Below are 19,585 nucleotides of genomic sequence, written 5' to 3'. Positions count from 1 at the left end.
ATACAGGAGGAGTTGACCTGGACTGTGGGTTCACGAAAACGGCCAAACTGAGGGCTGCCATGAATCTCCGAGGCAAGCAAATCCTCCAATAAGCACAAGACCCACCAAGGTAGAGGAGGAACTTTGTCACAATAATAAAAATAATAATATAAAGTGATCACTGTACAATTTGTATTCTGTGTTGTAATTTAAATCAATATATTGAAAATGTAGAAAAACATCCAAAAATGGTTAATAAATTTCAATGGGTATTCTATTGTGTAACAGTATGATTAAAACTGCGATTAATCACGATTACTTTTTTAATCACAATTAATTTTTTTAAATTTAATTGCGTGAGTTAACAGCGATTAAATCGACAGCCCTAATGATTATCTATATTGTGGTAGGCCTCGCTGCCCCAATCAAGGATCATTGTGTTGGGTGCTGTATGCACTCATCATGAAAAGACAGACCCTGCCCCAAAGAGCTTACAATCACATGAAAGGGTGTAAGGGGCTAGAGCAGAGCTCATGATGATCCCCCGGCCATGATAGCTAAGAGAAGGTTTCTTTTTAAATTATGTGAGCATGTTATAATTCAGCCAGCAATTTACAGCTGTAGAAAATAAAACACTTGATTTTAATTTGAGTCATTTAAGAACATTAAACACAACATTCGCTTTAGAACTTTTTTTGTTTCTTTTCTCAAAACACTAGCACTTTATTTTTATATGTTATTTATATAAAGCTCTGGAATCCTTTGCAACTAGGAACCTTTGACAAATTCTCCTTCTGTCTCTAATAGCACTCAGAAATATACAGGTGCTAAAAGGTGAGATCAATTCGTCCCCCAGACAGCTGGGCAGAGCCAGATGTGCTAGAGAGCTCTGTCACAGTAAACACTGCCGGGGGCTGACAGCATGGCACTACACAGGTGGCAAAGGCAAACCTGGAATCCTGCCCCAAGCAAAACGTGAGACAAAAAGACCACGAGGGAAAGGCAAAAAACAGTATCTGAACTATTCAACACTTACCAATTAAACTCTCTTTACCATGAGGGCGGGTCCCACATTTAATTGTGGAGGGAGGTGAAAGAGACTGGCTCTAACAATAACACCTTGTGATTGTACCGAGGTCTCCATCTGAGTATCTCATTGCACTATACAAACATTCATTCAGTCTCACAATAATGCTATCAGGTAGGTAGGTATTAATTCCATTTTACAGATGGGTGAGGAGGCAGCATAGAGGAGTCAAGTGATGAACACAAGGTCTCACAATGAGTAGGTGGCAGAGTAGGGTCTCCTGATTGCTAGTCCCCTGCTCTTACCACTAGACCACTCTGCATTTTGGCCTATGAGCCATAGGACTAGTGACAAACAGTGGGGCAGTATATAGTCTGGTTTGTTTTGGGGATCTGGATGGCAGTGGCTCTAAGACAGGCAGCTCAAGCTGTAGAAAGCAAATTGCAATGGCTGGGCATCAAGCAAGCCCTCTAGTTTTGTCCTCTTACTGCTCTTAGTTTGACTTTTCTCTTCCATTCTGCACGTGCCACATGTCTCACGTTCAAGGTCACAGCATCTACTGAAAGGTCAGGAAGAACAACTACAAACAAGAGGGGCTAGGTAGTAAAACAAGATTGGGATAGCAGGTTCTCCCTGTCTCAGTCCAGGCAGAGCACGGGGTTCTCCAGGAAGACGGCGAGCTTGCCTGCCACTAGGTCCAGGTCGCTGGTGTTGGCATACTTGAGCAGGTTGGTGCCCCTGATGAAGTAATGCTTCAGGAAGTGCTGGCTCACGCACTTGTGCAGCTTCTGCACCATGCGCAGGAAGCCTTCCTGGAAGCAGCGCCAGTCCTTGGTGCGCGAGTACTTCTCGCATGTCCAGAATAGCACCATCTGCAAGAGGCAGATGGGAGGGAAGGAGGAAGGAGAGATGTTACAGGGATGCTGCCAAAGATTCACACAATTAGCAAAGTTTTCAGAGTAGCAGCCGTGTTAGTCTGTATTCGCAAAAAGAAAAGGAGTACTTATGGCACCTTAGAGACTAACAAATTTATTAGAGCATAAGCTTTCGTGAGCTACAGCATCCGATGAAGTGAGCTGTAGCTCACGAAAGCTTATGCTCTAATAAATTTGTTAGTCTCTAAGGCGCCACAAGTACTCCTTTTCTTTTTACAATTAGCAAAGGTAATTTTTCTGCTGATGAAAAGTGCTGGAGTGACTGCCCTGAAGACAATGGCAATGCAAGCGTCTCCTGCCACTTTACCTCCCCCCGACACAGAGGTATCATGCTAAGTCAATCCTAGCCTTCCTCTCTAATTACCATACCAACAAGGATACCAGTGGTGGGACACCAGTTCACCAGGGGCTGGGGAGTGAGACCCACCAAATTCATTTCAGAGAGGCCACCAAACAGCCATCCGTTGGGAATAATTTTCAGTCACTACTGACCCCGGCGGGCTTGGAACCAGTGACCACCACCAGCATTCACTGTGTGCCCCTGGACAAGTCACTTCCCCTTTCTGTGCTTGTTTCCTACCTCTGTACTTGCTATCTCAGAGATGGTTCCAAGCATGACCAGGTAAAAACTTTGAGCTCCTCAAACAGAAGTCTCAGTAGAAATGCAAAGTGGGTTAGATTGTAGCAGGCAAAGTAGAGTATAATATAGAATATTGGTCAAGAAATAGTGTGTGATCATACAGTTGAAAACTGTACTGTAATGCATATGTGGACTTAAGGTAGCATGGGCAGCCTTATCTCTGAGACTGCCTGACTTTTGTGTGTTTACCTGTAACTGCAACCATAATGTTCTTTTAACAAATCGTTATCTACATTCCAAACAAAAAAATTCTCACACCATATAAGGAAAATAGATTAATGTGATGAGGGTTGTTACTTTCGGTGTTTGCTAGGGGGCACTATAGCCACTTAGGCCAATTATTGTATTGTAATTGTTGCTACAGGCTTCCCACAGAAAAGACACTGTGGCTGCTGCTCTCTCCTGATGATAGTATATTCCCCCTGCCCCGCTCGGACCTCACCACTCTTGCCTGCTATACACACCTGTAGGTGATAGGTCGTCAGGACTGGCTTATTTCCTGTACACCAGACATCCTCCTTCATTTGTCTCATGACCCGGAAGCACTTCATGCGGCAGCCACCGTCCTCGTCAAGGCCCTCTATCAGCATGCGCTCAGCTCGGGAGAAGCCCAGCTGCCAGTGGTAACTGGAGCGGGCCAGGAGATTAAAGCCAAATGACTGCAGAAGAAAGAAGGAGAAGCTACAGAAGGGGAGATACAAACTTATCTTCAGAGCAGCATGAAGGGAGGATAAGGGAAGGATCCACTGCACCTGCCTGTTACCGCTTGAGATCTGGTTGTGCATTGTGGACTGAGTTACAAGGGACAGCAAGTTTGGGTTTCCTAATTCCCAGTGAACATCTGTCCACATCAAACCAGGCCAGTTCCTCACATGTGGATATTACTCACTCCAGAGAGACCCAGCTCCAAAGCAGAAGGGGGAGTTGCAAGTGGTGCTGCACCGGCAGAACTGTCTGGGGACGTGGTAATGGAACAGCAGGGCCCACTGCACATCAGGATGAAGAGGCAATTGAGTTACATGGGAAATCCCTGTACTAGAACAGCAGGAGAAGGCTCACTACGTCAGGATCGAGGCGGCCAGAGCTCTGCCAGGGGTGTAAGACAGGATTCACCATGTACAGGGCAGGACAAGATGGAGGGGCACGTGCAGAGAGGGTGTGTGTGTGTGTGTGTGTGTGTGTGTGTGTGTGTGTGTGTGAGAGAGAGAGAGAGAGAGAGAGAGAGAGACAGTAAGAGGCAGACTGAGAAGACCAGAACAACAAGGATGGTGCTGGTCAGGATTGAGTGGCATTCGCAGAGCTGAGGGAGAGGCATGGGGAGTCTTGCTCAACATCTGTCTATACTGTTCCATACATTATCAAACCTGCACAGGATTCACGAACACTAATATTAAGAAACCTAGTACACTTAAAAACATCTGAATCCTTAGAAATGCTTATATTAAAGCATCCGATGAAGTGAGCTGTAGCTCACGAAAGCTTATGCTCTAATAAATTTGTTAGTCTCTAAGGTGCCACGGGTACTCCTTTTCTTTTTATATTAAAGAAAGTAGCCCTTCTGGGCTTTTAAGAAGCATGACTCTTTCTAGGTCTCATTTCAGGTCAGGAAGATCATTTTAGATGGATACAGAACAGGGAGACCTGAAACCTTAAGACTGATCCCCCTAGAAAGAGAACGATGCCATTAATTGGAAATCCAGTACTGGCTGCTTGGCACTCATCCTCCTCTGGGGAGCAATATCTGCAGACTACGGAAGTCAACAGAGCTCTCAGTGCCTGATGGAAAATGGTGTCTCTTCCTCTCCATAAAGGATCTGATTCTCCCCTGTCTTGCACCTTGTGTTATTATTTACATCTGTGCCAAATGAGTGACAAGTGGGTAGAAAATGCTGCTGTTCTGATCTGGGTCAAGCCACCCTGACAACAGGGTGCCTCAACTTTTGTACTTCTCAGAAGCATTTAACGCCGATATCTTCTGAGAGTTCCAGCAGGTTTCCCAGCTCTCAGTTGGAAGAGGTTTTCGATAAGACTTTTCACAGCATTACTGGTCCTTTAAGTCCCCCTCCTGTGCCCCCTGCTTTGTACCTTGATGCACTGTACTTTCTCCTGGGAAGGCCAGCGCTTGAAGCAGCGGGGCCACCGGGCTTTCTCAGGCCAGCAGGTTGGGATTTCCACAGTAGGGACCAGCTCCACCTCTACCTGGGAGTCTGGTGTCTCCACAGTAACTCGGACCACTGAGCTGAAACTCTCCAGAATGCTGACTTTACCTGGGAAGGAAAGACGAGAGGAGTTGATAAAGAAGGGCAAGCAAAAGGCCGTTTGGGGCTCTGTATCCCTTGCAAACCCTGCTCCTCAGGGACCTGCTTCAACTCTCACTTTCCAACAGTGGGACCAAAGAAAACAACTCACCACCTGGATCCCCCCCAGGGCACCAGGACAAGAGGAGGAGGAGGCAGCAACTCAACATCTTGTTTCACCCTCAACCTCGACCCTTTGTCTGTGTGGGGCCAAGCAAATCATAAGATCAGCCCAAGATAAAGAAGAGGAGAATTGCTGCAACCTAAATGTCTCCAACAACCCACTGGCACAATAGGCAGCAAGGGAGCTCAGTGAGTCTGAACGGAGAAGGGTCTCGATTGAACCCTCAGCTTCAAAGATCCCCTCATCTTTAGGGGAAGTCCAGATCCATGAACTCTGTTGTGAGGCTTCTCTCTCCCCCTAGTGGTTATTAAGGCTATTGTGAGAGTTAGGCACACACTGGTCTGGCTGGGAACTCACAGGGAAGCCAACTTCAGTGGACAGTCTGACCAGTCTGAAGAGATGATGGCAAACTGAGGCACTGCAAAGCCTCCAAATCTGCTACTGCGCGACAAAGAGGCAACAGTGAAATCAGGGAAGTGTTCAGGTAACTTAAGCTGTCTTTGACAGCGTTTGTCCTATTTGAAACCAGTTAATCACACTGTCCTACTTCAGTCCCTTTCTTCTCCCATCTGTTGTGTTCCAGAGGAGTCAGCACCATATGCCCAGACATCTTTGATGAATCAACAGTTTTGGAGCTGTTGCTTTAAAGAATGCTAGGTTTTTACCCTGACCCCTTGCCTTCCACATAAGTAAAATATCTGAAGCAAGAAACCAAAACATTTGACTTTCTGCCAAGCCATAGCATCTGCTTGGTGGTGGGATTTTTTTTTCTCACCACTCCATCTCCCTCAATAGTAATAAATATTTGCTATAGGAATGAGTTGCTAAATGAATTGGTTGAACACTGCATTTGATGTTAACAGGTCTCTCCAGGATCTTGCAAGACCAAAATCCAGAGTTACATTTGGGCAGGGAAAGTGGTATCTGTGCGTTTGCAATGCCGGGATGCAGCATCATCCCACCGAAAGGAAAAGTTGTCCTTAAAAGAGAGGCGGTCTGAGGTCGGCCTTGGACAAGATACAACCAATGTGCCTCAGTTTCCCCAGCAAAAGAATGGAGATAATCATACTTATTCACACCAGAGGGTGTGGGTTTAATAAGTTGAAGCCAGTAAAGTGCTTCAAAGATGACAATTGGTAAGCATGATGATGATTATTAAGGTGGCCTCCCATAAGCTAGCAGTTAGAGGTGACTGCAGCCACAGCTCTAAAGGAGTGTTTAAAACACAGCACAAAGCACATCACATCTGCAATCAATTCTTCAGGTTTTTTTGTATGGAAAGCTGGGATATAAACACATATTTTGGAGCTGCCTATGAGAGGTAGCGGCAATGTTGCTGAAAGTGACCCTGGGTGACATTGCCTCGAAGCAGAATGGGGTGGGAGCAGTCTGGGCATAGCCAATATTGGTCTGAAGTCTGAATAAAGATAAAAGGTTTTGCACAAAGAAGAAGATCTGCCACCCAGCCACTCAGCTCCATAAGCTGCCAAGCTGTGAAAGCCTTGGGCTTCTCTAGGGGAATATTCACCTCCAAGCAGTGGTGCCTGCAGCCGAACGCACATTACACACGGTGCAGGCCACTGGCAGGGGTGGCAAGTCGTCAGCGTTGGGCCCTTCTCACGGCAGGAACAGTGCTGGCTGCCTCACCGCCCACTCAGGTTTTACCCCGCCGGCCCTGCATTATAATGGGAGGGCAGCAGGGCCAAAACAGAGTGAGCGGCATTGCAACATGGTGTATGGGGGTTGTAGCACTATTCAGGTTTGGCACCACAATCCCTGCATCCAAACCCAAGCAGCGCGGCAACCCCCATGCACCAGGTTGCAATGATACGCACTCAATTTTGGCCCTGCCGCTCTCTCACCCCTGCCATAATTGAGCGGGCATGGGGCCAAACCTGAAGGGGCAGCGTGGCAGCCAGCACTGCTCCTACTCACCACTGCCATGGGGCTGGCTCCTGCACCAGGCTCCCTATCCAGGCTCCCTACCCAGCCTCACCCCACAACAGCCCATGTCCCCTCTGCTCTGCCCACAGGATACACTCAGTGACAGCCTCGAGAGCTGGCTGGAAGCAGGCAGCAGGGAGTCTTGGGGCTTACCATGTCAAAAATACCTGAGGATGCCCCTGGCTCCCAGTACCATTCCCAATCCTCTCCCTGTTCACTGTCCTAACCTTCATCCACACCAGAGAGTGTCTTTCTGGTTGGTCTAGGCTCACAAAGGAATGGACTTAAACACCATCTGGTCATGGACACAGGTTTCAACCTCAGCTGCCTTCATTTAAAGACATTTGTAGGCAAGAGGTACCAGTGCTTGCCCTCTGCAGAGAAGCCTAGAAGGCATATCGGACCCACATAATTTCTGGCCCAGCAGAAAAGCAGGTTATTTTCTGAAAATTTAGGCAAAAGAAAATGTTGGTTGATTTTTTTGGGGTGGTGCTGAGAGAGGACAGGGTCCAAATTCATAAACAGAATCCAAACATCCCTGAGCACGGAGAGCTTGTAATCTGAATGTGGGTCGAGAGGTCTTACTTGTGCAAATGGACCTCATCTTCATCAAGGGACAGTGTCTCCTCAACTCTGGCATGTGTGAGCCAATCTCTGTTCACAAGGAGTGAGGCAAGTGGCCAAACACCCGCTAGGGGTAGTGATCACAGTCCCCTGTCACAGGACTGCACTTGAGAGGCGGACTCCCTTCACACCTTTCCCGCTCAACTCACTGGAGAGGTTACAGGAGGTAATTGACTTCTCCATCAACTCCCTGAAGATGGCAAGGACCTTGGCTGGAACGAGATCACCTTCGATGTTCACCTCTGTCTCATGCCACTGCTGCAGACTCTTTGAGAACTGCTCCACCTCCAGCCACTGCTGCAGCTCCTCTGGGTCCCGAACTGGGGAAAGGAGCTTTGCCCCATGCACGGTGTAATACCGCCAGTGCCGTACCTGGCGCTCCCGGTACCCTGTCAGGCCGCGCAGTGGGACTGTGACGAGAAAGTGGCTGGGCGCTAAGACCTAGAAGAGTTCAGAGAGATTGAGAGACGAAGTGAGGGCAGATTTACAACTGGATGCGGGGAACATGGTCACAACAGGTAGAATCACTGGGGCTTCTGAGAAAAAGGGAAAGTCACGCTAGAATGGAAGCAGCTCTGTGCAGATAGTTCCTACTCCGAGCCTATCTGGTTAGGATGCAGTCTGAGAATAAGGCTGGAGGCTAGAATGTTTCAGCCATATGCTATTTAGGTTCACAAAACAAGAAAACGGTCATTAAAAGGAGGCTGAAGTGACCATCGCAGGCAATGCTACCAACGTCAAATTGGAACACCGTTGGCTGATTTGTTACCTCTCCCTCCACCTTCCCCTCCTTACCCTTCGTTGGATCCATAATCTTCCATGGTTAGCTCTGCTATTGCAAAAGATGCAATTACAGAGAGAGATGCTAGGACGGAAGGCAAGATATGTTTAAATTATTGCCTGAGTATTCTTTCTAGAGATGGGCCTAGAGATTGCTAGTAGTAATAATAATGTCAATGCTCACTTCTCTAGCCCCTTCTCTAGCCCCAAGAATCCAAAGTCCCTTAAAGACATTTGTAAAATAAGCCTTTTACAGCCTGCTTTGTGGTAGGGAAATATTGTCCCCATCTCATAGATGGGGAAGCTGAAACAGAGAAAAGTGAAGTGACTTTCCCAAGGCTACACAGTGAGTCAGTGGCAGAACCAGGAAGGGAATCCAGTAGTCTGGTCACCTGTGTCACATGGAATTGTTTCTGCTCTTTGATTGGGTGACAAACTTTTAAAACATGAGTGTAATAAACAAGGTGATAAACAACAAATAGCCACTAGTCTTGCTTGCATATCAATACGGTCTTCATATGAAGAACAGCCATTCTCCAATTAAAAAAAAACTCTTTGAGAATAGTGAATTAGCAGGGGAATGAACATAGTCAAACCTATTAGCTACTCAGAATTTGAACAAATGTTTCCTAACACTGTTTTTGGAGATTTTAACCATCTCAGCTCTCTCGGTCCAAACAACGTGGCTAAAACATCCAGACGTTTACCACTCTGAACTCTGAAGCTTTTCAGCTTTGCTTATCACTAATCATAACTCACCCTGACATTTATTAGAGGAAAACTTATTAAAGGAACAGAATCTAAACTGACAGCAATTGCTGGAAGGTGGTTACCCCAAGGTAAACAAAACACTACACCATTCTCCAGTAATGGTCCAAAGCACTGTAGTAACACTATTGGTAGCTCAACTCACTTAGGGTATTGCTACTGAACACATTAGAATTTTTTTTAAACAAAGACTACCAGCAGGAAGCATAGAAATGGCAAATGCAACAGCGGAAACCTTTGTTTAGTCAAATCCAGTTCACCGTTTATATTTTATACAAGGGCAGGAAGCGGAAAGAGGACAGTCACCACAGGAAATTTCAGAACAAAATGGACCCCACAAGAAATTTTTTTGTTTCTGGGTGTTGAGAAATAAGCAAAGCCAATCTAGGATCTACATGCTACACTCATTAAGAACAGAATATAGCAGTTTTCATGGGACGACTGGCTTATTTTACAATGCATCTCCTTAAAATCACATCTGCACAGAAAAAATCATGCAGGACAGAATCCATTTCCTCCCCAGCCTTTTTCTATTCTAAGATGTCTACTTTTACCTGCTCACCCTGATTGTAATGTAATTGTTCAGATGTACCTGGGAACCACAAATGCTCCCCTCCTAGTGAATTACTGGTGATTCACAGGCTAAGAAACACTAGTCCAGTGATCTGAGCCAGATCCCAGGCCCTAATGTGAACTCACCCATTGCTTAAGTCTTGCTCAGACTGAGATTCACTTGTCACTTCAAATTACTCTTAGTGTTGTAAGGCCTCTCGCTCTCATGATGAAGGATTCTCCTGCAGTGTGTTTCAATGAGATATTTTAAAATCTCACTTCTTCAAGCTGTCCTGGCTTGGGAGAGAATCTCTGTGTGCATGGCCTTGGGGCAAGGCTGCTTTGTGCCACATGATCACTCCTGCCTCAAACATTGGGCTTAAAATAAATGCAGGTCCTCAGTAAATGAAACATCATTGAATCTGTGCTGAGTACGTCATACATGAATCTCACTTTTCAGAAGGCTGGAGATGCGGTGAGCAAGCCCCAGTGTATTGAACAACCGTGTTGCCATTTCCAAACTTTCAAAAATCATGAGTCGAGCCATAAGAGATCATGAGATTTAAACAAAATAGTAATGATCTATGGGGGGTTCTTTATATTCACCTTCTGGTTTCTGAGCCCAGGGGCTGCATTCAAGTCATGCTTTCAAGCTTTTCTCTGCAACCGTGAGTGCTAGAAATGTACTTTTTTGTTTTTCAAATGAAATCTGAGATTCTCATGGAATCACAAGACTCCTGCAGATGGGGCTTTAGCAGAAAACACCAAATATCAAAAGACTCCAGACAGAATCACGAGAGTTAGCAAAAATGGAATAGGTGCATTCACATTGCAGCCCATTGGCTAAATAGGACTCACACCCACCTTTGTCTTTCATATGGACATTCTGTGCCTACTGTATTTACTACAGGCCCCAGCATGCCATGTGCCACTTTTATCTGAGCAAAGCCACTGGGAGCAAACTAGAACAATCTATGCTGGCACCTGTAGTCTGCTGCCCATTCTCCTGTATTAAAAAGTTGGTACAGTTATGCAAATTAGGTGCAGCCCAGCCCTTGGGCTCCTGGCAAAATACAAAGCATTCCTTAGATGGGTACCTCAATATAGCAAGAAGGAAGCAGTAAGTTAGAAACAAGAGTCCTGTGCTCCGAGCTTCTTTGCAAGGAGGCTGGGAAGGTCAGAGGGGAGATTAGCTATGCGGGTGAGGGATCTAGTGTTTGGAGAAGAGGGATGGATGAGGATGAAGCAGGCATGGTGGCAACTGTTTGGAGGAGTCTGTGTGAGGTATTTGTACCTGGACAGATGGGTGAAATGGGCGTTTCCCCCGAAGCAGAGCGGACCACTTGGCCAATAAAGCTAGCTGATCCTTAGAGAAGCAGAGAGGAAAATAAGAAGTATACATGGAGAGAAAGCACGTGCCATACAGTTAGTTCTTGTGGCATTTTGGAGTTTCCGCCGAGCCTAATAATAAAGAAAAGGTTGCACAGCTATTGTGCACAGAGATAATACACTATAGGCCTTATCAGTGCTGGTGGGAAGTGCCGCAGCTCTGGAGAGGGAGCTAAGCTGCCCAGCTCTGCCTCACCAACACCCCTCAAGCTGTCCCATCTGCCCCGGATTGACCACCCCTACTGCAGGAGGGGAGTCCCATCTCTACAACTTGTTTAATCTGTAGGGTCTGTGTTAAGGCCACCAACATGGTGTCAACTGTGTGATGGTGGTTTTGCAATCTGGAATCTACCAACTGGACAGATATTGCCACTAGAGTACTATTTCCTGATGACAACCATGGGGTATGTTCCCTTTTTGTTGGGTGTAAGAGGTATTACTTACCTGTAATTGTTGTTTTCTGAAATTCTGACCTGTATATAAATTCACATTCTTGGGCCTGTTATAGCTGCTGTCTCTGAAGAACTCCCATTGGCAGGCATCAGAAATAAACAGTGCAAATACTGGGAAGGGAGATGAAAATAAAGCCCTTTTCTGAAGAATAAACCATTTCCACACTGGAGCATCTGGCTACCAGGAGCAGGTGAGATTTGCTTTGACATACTTGCACTAAACAGTTTCTGGGTAGAGCTGATCAGGAATTCTTCAACAAAATGATTTTTTGTCAAAAAACACCAATTTGTCCAAACTAAAACTTTTTGTGAAAGGGAAAGGATCAGTTTCGACAAATTCCTCCTCCTGACAAATTGAAAAAGTTTTGAAATTGTTGAAAGGAAAAGTTCCATTTTTTTGGTTCAACATGGACTTTTCATTTCCAAGTTTAAGTTAACGTATACTAAAAATAGTTTTTAAAATAAAAAAGGTCAAAATCAAAAGAAATCTTATATTTTATCAAAACAAAATGTTTCAGTTGACCCAAATTTATTTCCCCCTCCCAGATATTTAGTTTGTGAACATTTTCAAAATGTTGACTTTTTGTCCTGATTCAGGATGAGAAATCAGAAAAAAATCTTCCCAAGACAGGAAAACAATTTCTTGCCCAGCTCTATTTCTGGAAGAACATAGTTAGGAATGTTTAAAATACAACATGGATGTCTGGATCTTCCCAACAATATTAAATGATTCCTGTTCCCAAAAGCAACACCTCAAAAGTTCTACTGCAAGGAACATAAGAACGGCCATACTAGGTCAGACCAATGGGCCATCTGATCTAGTCCAAAATCCTGTCTTCCAACAGTAGAAGGTGCTTCAAAGAGAATGAACAAAACAGGCAATCACTGAGTGATCCATCCCATTATCCTCTCCCAGCATCAAACACAGACTGGCATGCGCTCTGACGTCTTTTCCACCACATTACTCTCCCAGAGGCAGTCACAGCAATAACTTTATGGGCTTTGTTTTGGAAGCAGGAGTAGCTAGTGCCCTGAGCTAACTGTCATTGCCTATAAATACATCTTTTACAACTCCAGTCCTACACAATATAGTTAACAAACAGATACAGTCATGTCCCCTCCCGCCCCAAATTGAATATAACATGCATATTTTTAGCACTGGATTTAGTTAAATATGGATAATACACTAGCCATTTTATAGATAGTTAAGTTTTCAGAGTCTCACTTGGGCAGAGATTATTCCTGATTATTCCCTCAAAAAAGATTATCTTGCTTTTTTTGCAGGCCTCAGCAGCCATTCTATCTTGGACTGGGATCTTGCTACATCTTGCATGTTAAGCGGAATTCATCTAGGTCAGTATGGGGACCCGCTGAATGATGCACCAAGTGGTGTTTGTGGTTTGGAGTGTGGCACTTTTTGTGAGTCAATACTGGAGTACAGTGCTGCTGGAGAGGCCATATTTCAAAAATGACCTAAGAATGACTAAGACTGGTGCCCCAGAGCATAGCCAAATTCCAACTCAGGCAATAATGATGTTCTGCCTCCCCAAATACCCACTGAAGCTTCAATCACATACACTATTTTTTCCAACTTTCTGCCCCAAACTATTGCACAGATTGCTCTGTACTTTTATTCAGTTGCTTTGTTCCACCCTAGAAGTGACTGCATTTCAGTTATGGGGTCTATAATGCTTAATTATAGTAACATAATGCCATTCAGGTGAAAGAGTCTGTTCAAATTTATTATTCTTTCATTATTAAACTAATTTATTTTTGACTTAAAGAGCCACATGAAATAACCAATCTTCACACTGGCAGAGTTGAGAGTGAACATTATTATTCTGGTGGGTATCTGACAGTCTAAACCATGGGGGAAGTTTCACTTTTCCCACCAGCAAACTTACACCCTCATGATGAAAATGGAGAAATTCCAGCTTATGAGTAAAATCCCTGAAACCTCCCCTGGTGACAGAAGTCCTTTGGTTATCCATGTTATACATGGCAGCAGTAGCAAGGCAAACTACCCAACTCCCTAATCTTGTCTCGCCAAATCCTCCTGTAGCAGTAACAAGCGAATTCAGTCCCCACGGTCCCTTCAGACCTTGGCTTCTCTGCTGAGACTGCCAGTAAAGATGACAATGTGCCAACTATGGTGTTTGTTTGTGATATGGACACCTGCCCACTATGAACAGGGGTGAACCACCAACTCATTGCATGCAGCTCACCAGACGGTACACTAAACCTTTTGCCCTTACCCTAAAATTCTCGTTGTGAACACCAGAGTTGGAGATGGCCTGAAATCGCGTGTCCCTGTAGCTGATTTCTATGGTCAGCTGTTGGATGATCTTCTGCACCTCATCCACTGTCTTAGACACCAGGTGGTGTCGCCGTTCCACCTGTAGACATCAAGCAAGTCACTTTACATCATGGCTGACTGCAAACAATCTCTATCTCCAGCCAAGAGATCACCTGAACCTGGGGCATCTTGAAACGTATGTGCACCTGTGTGCACACATGCATGTGTGTACAGAACTCTGGGCAATAAAGGTTTAGAGTTCTCCTCTTGATAATTGCCAGCTTACTCCATCTGGTTATAATGGAGCTCTGGCTGGAGGCTCTAAAGCAGATGAGGCCATTCAGGAGTGTACTACAGCATGGAAGGGTAAGTAGAGATTTCGTTATCTTGGAATCTCCGACACCTGGGTACACTCATTCTTTGGCTGATTTTGGTTTTGGCCCAAGACTATCCAGCTTTTCCTTTGTGTAGGCTAGCCAGTCACTGATCCAGGAACTGTAGCCTCCTAGGAGCTTGTGTGGCTCAGGTATTCTCTGCTGGGTCAAGCCCATTGTGACAGAAAACACTGACTCAAATTCATTCCTGGTGTAGACTGATGTAACTCAACTGACTGGTCTGAACTTGGCTCAGTGGCCCTGTATGCGTGAAGCATAGGAGCTATTCCATTCCTAAAGGGTGCTGAAGTTCCTCCTCTGTGCTGATCTCAACAGTAACCACAAGCTCTCGCGAGAAGTTCATGCCTTGCTGTACCCTCCCTCCAGTCAAGCAGTATCAGCAAAATATTGATTATCACAAGTTTCAGTGGAACAGAGGAGGTGGAGGATGACTGAGGTGCAGGATGGGCAAACCAGATAAATAAGAACCAGTATGAACCGTCCCACACCAGCACAAGTGCAAGGCTCATACAGGGATGATACAAGATACAGGCAAGAGTCAATTATTTAGGGTTTAATCGAAGGAATATACAAGACCAGGCCTAGTGAAGGACACTGGCATATTCCACACATGATCCTCACACATTTGTCAACATGGGATACAGGCTTATCCACACCAAACCATTCTGAGGCTAGATCATTGCTACTACTAAGTAAGTTAATTAACATTTGCCTAATTACTCCTCCATCCAAGGATCGCTATGCAGGATGATGAGTGAGGATTGTTCAATGCATTTCCCTTCATCCCAGTGCCTGATCTTATATGATGAGGATAGAGGCATGAGGAAGAAACCCAGCAGAAACTCAACAGCCAGCGTTAGCAAAACTAATTGGGAGAAAATGAAACCAACCAGAACCTGCAGCTAAAATCCCAACCAAACTATTTGCAGATTTGAAATCGCAAAATTTTGAAATAACAGCACTGAGGCTCAGCGAGGGGAAGTGACTTGGCCTTAGGCCACACAGTAAGTCACTGGCAGAAACGAGAATAAAATCCAGGTCTACTCCCAGTCACTTCTTCTGACCTCTGCACCTTAGTTGCCACTGATTCACTCTTCATTAGAGTACTGCGTGTCTGAAAACTCACCAGTGCCATGGTGGTTACTACTACATCTAGTAATAGATGAACCTCAGGCCCCAAAATATCTTAGGTCTGCAGAAACAGGATGGAGGTCTTGGGAGAAGTAGCTTTCCCATGAGATCTCTGATGTTTATAACTGTGATGGGAAGCGGCAAACACTGTGCTGAACAGCCTCTTTTGCCATATACCTGTGTTTCCCTTTTGAGATCCCAGCTTTGGGAGAGTCAAAGCAAATGTTAAAAACCGAACACCAAAGTACTCATATTTAGAATATCAAAAAAGGGTTTGGTTTGGAATCTGGAGCCAAGTTAAGGTCAGATTAATTTGTCACTCCATCTCCATCCAATACGTATTTGGATTTTTTCGTTGCTACAGGAGTAGGTTAACAACCCTGTTCAGAAAAAAAAAAAAAAAGCAGGCAGTAGCTTGCAGGCAGGCTGGTGGCTAGCTGCTGCCCTGCCTCCCTTGGGAGGAAGATCAATGACAAAGGAGTGGATAGAAGAATGCATACACTTAATAGACACAGTTGTAAAAAAACGTTTAAATTAACATGCATAAATTATTACATGGTATCTGTGCTGGTTCATTATATGATTATAAGTTTTAAAAACAGGTTGTGAAGTGACGATTTAATACAGAATAATAACGATTAATAACTGGAAACTTATCTTTCTCACTTAGGCAGATGCTGGAAAGGAGTCGCTCTCTGAGGGATGGGAAACTTCTGGTGGAACCTAAAATTCTGGTGGCTCTGGGCCCCATTTAAACACTACTTCCACACTACCACAAATCTCTCTATGCACAACCATGCCCTCCGGTTCCTAGGTCGCCCTGCAACAGAAATCTTTACAGCAAGAAGTACTAATTGGCAGAGTTGGCTGGAAATTTTCAGATGGAACATTTTTCCATTGGAAAATACCAATTTGTCAAAAGTGAAACATTTTGCAAAGACGTGTTTATGTCACTGATCTTGAGTTTAGAAAAAACAAACAAAGTTCTGAGAAGGGCAAAACATTTCCACCTTTTTGAAACAGAAGCCTTGATTTTCTCTTTAATATTACTTTTTGTTGAATTTTGGTATGTAATAAATAAATATAAAATAGAATAGAATAGAGGTTGAAATTGGAACAAAACATTTTGGTCGACCTGACATGATTTCTCATTGTGCAGACAATTTCAATTTTTTTTTTGGTTTTGGTCCATTTCAGAACAGAAAAAAAAAAATCAAAATTGGAGCAGTTCCCATGAAATTGAAACCTGGTTCCTGCCTAGACCTCTTAAAAAGGTTAGATGGCTTGTTTAGATAAGCATCCAAGGTTTAGGAAAAGGATTAGTATTCTAGTATTATCCACCTCTCCCTAATTATTAAACACATGCGTTATCTTTCCTAGAGACAACCTTGCTGCTATATTTTTGGTCCTGCTTCTATCAAATCTGGGTCTTTGGCTGGATAAAGATGAACCCTAGAATCTCTCCTAGCTCTAAACACAAACAACTCCAGCTGTAACCATATTTGAAATTCCAAGTTTGGAAGACAGAGCCCAAAACACAAACTGGTTCTGAAGAGGGACAGGATGACCATGTAGGGAAAAACTAAGAGGTCACCAAACCAAATCCTTTGCTAAGGTTCTGAAAGGAAAGCATTGGAAATGTCACTAGAAATCTTATCATGATACTTAAGCCCCATTTTGTCCCAAGACTCAAGAGTCAGACAAGCATCCAACCCTTGAATTCTGAACTTTTCAAGACCATCCCTACTTGTGGAGACAGAGAAGAGACATACACACACACAAAGACTTACCTTATTCTGGATGTAAAATTCCACATCTTCTTCTGTGAATGGTTTCATGGTAGGAGTTCTTCCTTGTGCTCCAAAATTTAATTTTATTCTCTTGCTTGGTTCTGAGTGTTTCAGAACCACTTCCAGCTTTTGGTCTGCAGCCTTCCTTGCCTTGCAAACCCAAGACACCTAATTCCTCTGTGGATGGAGAAGAGAGGAGACAAGCTGGGAGGTTTGCTTGTTTTTTCCATTTTGTGTTACAATTTGTTTCAACTTACTAGGAAAAAACATGTCCAATTATCTGTTTCAAGCTCTGGTTTTATTATTAATTATTATTATTATTTTTAAATGGTGATTCTTAACATATATAAAAAATCCCAGACAATCCTTTGCCTTTGGTCTGAATTCGAAGCACCTTTCAGACTTTGTTGGGGATTCAGAGCTCTCTTGCCCAGCGTTATTTGCTGATTGCCACAAACACTTCCCTGTTTTCTAACTCTTATAACTAGATCATGTATAAGCCCTTTCAAAACACAGAGAAACACTCCCTTGTCAAAGTCAATCCACCCACTTTCCTTCTGTAGCTGTACTGCTAGGTTTACGTTCAGACCACTCATTTGGGTTGCAGTCCACGGCCTCTGCTCCTTATATTTCCTTTCTCTTTCCTGCTGTATTGACAGTAAACGTCCCACCGCCTGTCCCCAGCCTGCAGTTTGCTTCGCCTTCTTTACAACAAACAAAACAAACATAAAGCTGCCTCTTGTTAGCTGCCAGCTGCCCAGATAACAAACCCAACATGTTGTTAGAAGGGAAAACCATTGATTGGGCCTTATTGATCTGATAAAAGTTGGTGGCTTTTAAAAAAAAGGGTACGTCATCTTGGGGGAGAGTGGTAGAGCCCTGTAGAGACATGCTGCAAACTGTCCCTGGTTAGGAAGAATGGGCTCCCTGTTTAGCAAAATAGTTATTTTGGCCCAGATCCACAAAGGTATTTAGACTCCTAAACTTCCATTGATTTCAGTGGAAGTTAGGAGCTTAAACATCTTTGAAGGTCTGGGCCTTTTCCACTCTGTGTTCTCCCAGCCCTCTTTTATGTGTTATTACTTTACAGTGCCAAACACAATGGGGCTCCTGTCCTGACACTACCACAATACAGTTATTATTATTCATTATTAGCCAAATGACGATAAAGTGCTTGGTGCTGTACAAGACCCAACAGAAAATATGGTTCTTGCCTCCAGGAGCTGGTAGTCTAAAAATCAAACCTGCTTCTGGAACTCCCAGGGTATTTTCTATTGCCCATTTATTTAAAGCATTAGCCTCCCAACCTTCCTGCCACTCGTTCTCTTACTCCTTTTGGGGCCCTTCTTTAAGGTGATGGCCCAAAGGATTAGCAACGTTGTGAGCTTTGCAGGAGAAGTCAGATTTAAGGCGCAGAGAGAAGGGAGTATGGAACAGTGGGCTAAGGAGGGCACTGCGGAAACCAGGGATAGAATGGAAGAATATGTAAGGAGAGGCAGGACAGGACACACTGGCAGAGCACAGGGAATGAGGGAGGGTAAGGAACATTTTAAATATTCAGACTGAATTTAAAAAAAAGTGTGTCCTTATTTCCCCTCTCCACCCTCTCCGTTCCTAGTTAGAGATTTCAAATCCAGGAAGGTATGAGGACGCCGTAGTCATTTTTCTTCACCTCATACATCCACAAGGCTTGTATGTGTGTGGTGGATTTCAGATTCCCCTTTTTCCCATGCCCACCAGCTGTCTGGTGCTATAGCAACTATTGGACAAACAGGCATCAAGGGATCTGGTCCCAGTCATTTCACATTAAACAATAACACACAGCACTTGACGGTTCGAAAGCACTTCACAAAGAGGAATTTAATTCTCACCTCCCCTGCCCCATGAGAGAGAGGAGTATAAGCAGTTTGGGCCAAGGATCCTCTTTTTGTCACATACATGCACAGCACCTAGCACAATGGGGGCCTGACCTTTCTTTGGCAGCCTCTAGGTGCTACTGCAGTGCAAATAATAAATCATCATTAGAATTATTACCCTCCTTTTACAGATGGGGAAACAAAGACTGAGAAAGGAGAAGCGACTTGCCTGAGCAAGTGTCAAAGCTAGGATGAGAACGCAGGAATTCCCGACTCCCAGACCCCTGCTCTAACCAGTAGGTTTTGCTGCTTTATTTGCTTAACTTTAGTTAATTCCAATAGAGAACAAAAAAGCCAGGAGGCGGTGCAAGAGCTGACCCCAGCAGCCAATGGCAGACTGCAGTGTACCGGCCTATGGGGGATTCCCATGGATTTTGACATGCCTATTTTGGAATCACAGTGTTGCTGAAGGACAGCAGGAAATACTGTGTACAACAAAGGAAAAGCCTCTGACACAGGCAGTAAAAGTCAGGTAAGCACAAGGAGTGTCGGCAGCTCCTGCTGGAAAGTGAAAGTGTCAGGTTTGGCCAGAAGCAGCAAAGCATC

General features: G+C 44.4%; 1 protein-coding gene and 1 long non-coding RNA gene across 9 annotated transcripts in view; one reads left to right on the top strand and one right to left on the bottom strand.

Annotated features, from left to right (window-relative positions):
* Positions 1-600: 600 nt before the first annotated feature.
* The window catches only part of MAB21L3 (mab-21 like 3), a 28,418-nt gene continuing 9,433 nt past the window's right edge, over positions 601-19,585 (bottom strand). For 4 of the 8 annotated variants that reach the window (XM_043512419.1, XM_043512422.1, XM_043512414.1 and 1 more), the window contains 7 exons: positions 17,124-17,300; positions 13,767-13,907; positions 10,965-11,036; positions 7,720-8,011; positions 4,667-4,848; positions 3,046-3,240; positions 601-1,878 (listed from right to left, as the gene is read on the bottom strand). In XM_043512419.1, the coding sequence (XP_043368354.1) occupies positions 1,645-1,878; positions 3,046-3,240; positions 4,667-4,848; positions 7,720-8,011; positions 10,965-11,036; positions 13,767-13,907; positions 17,124-17,171 (1,164 nt within the window). In that variant the 5' untranslated portion in view covers positions 17,172-17,300 and the 3' untranslated portion in view covers positions 601-1,644. Of the gene's footprint in view, positions 1,879-3,045; positions 3,241-4,666; positions 4,849-7,719; positions 8,012-10,964; positions 11,037-13,766; positions 13,908-17,123; positions 18,145-19,585 lie in introns of those variants that run through there. The other 4 variants (XM_038372318.2, XM_043512410.1, XM_038372338.2 and 1 more) reach the window with 4 other exon arrangements.
* Positions 19,197-19,585, top strand: part of LOC122459697 — a 38,096-nt gene continuing 37,707 nt past the window's right edge. The window contains exon 1 of the long non-coding RNA XR_006280546.1: positions 19,197-19,511. This is a non-coding gene — a long non-coding RNA (uncharacterized LOC122459697). The remainder of the gene's footprint in view (positions 19,512-19,585) is intronic.

This window comes from Dermochelys coriacea, chromosome 1 (genome assembly GCF_009764565.3).
Source record: "Dermochelys coriacea isolate rDerCor1 chromosome 1, rDerCor1.pri.v4, whole genome shotgun sequence".
In the NCBI taxonomy this organism is placed as follows: Eukaryota; Metazoa; Chordata; order Testudines; family Dermochelyidae; genus Dermochelys; species Dermochelys coriacea.
This window is presented reverse-complemented; position numbering and strand designations above follow the sequence as displayed.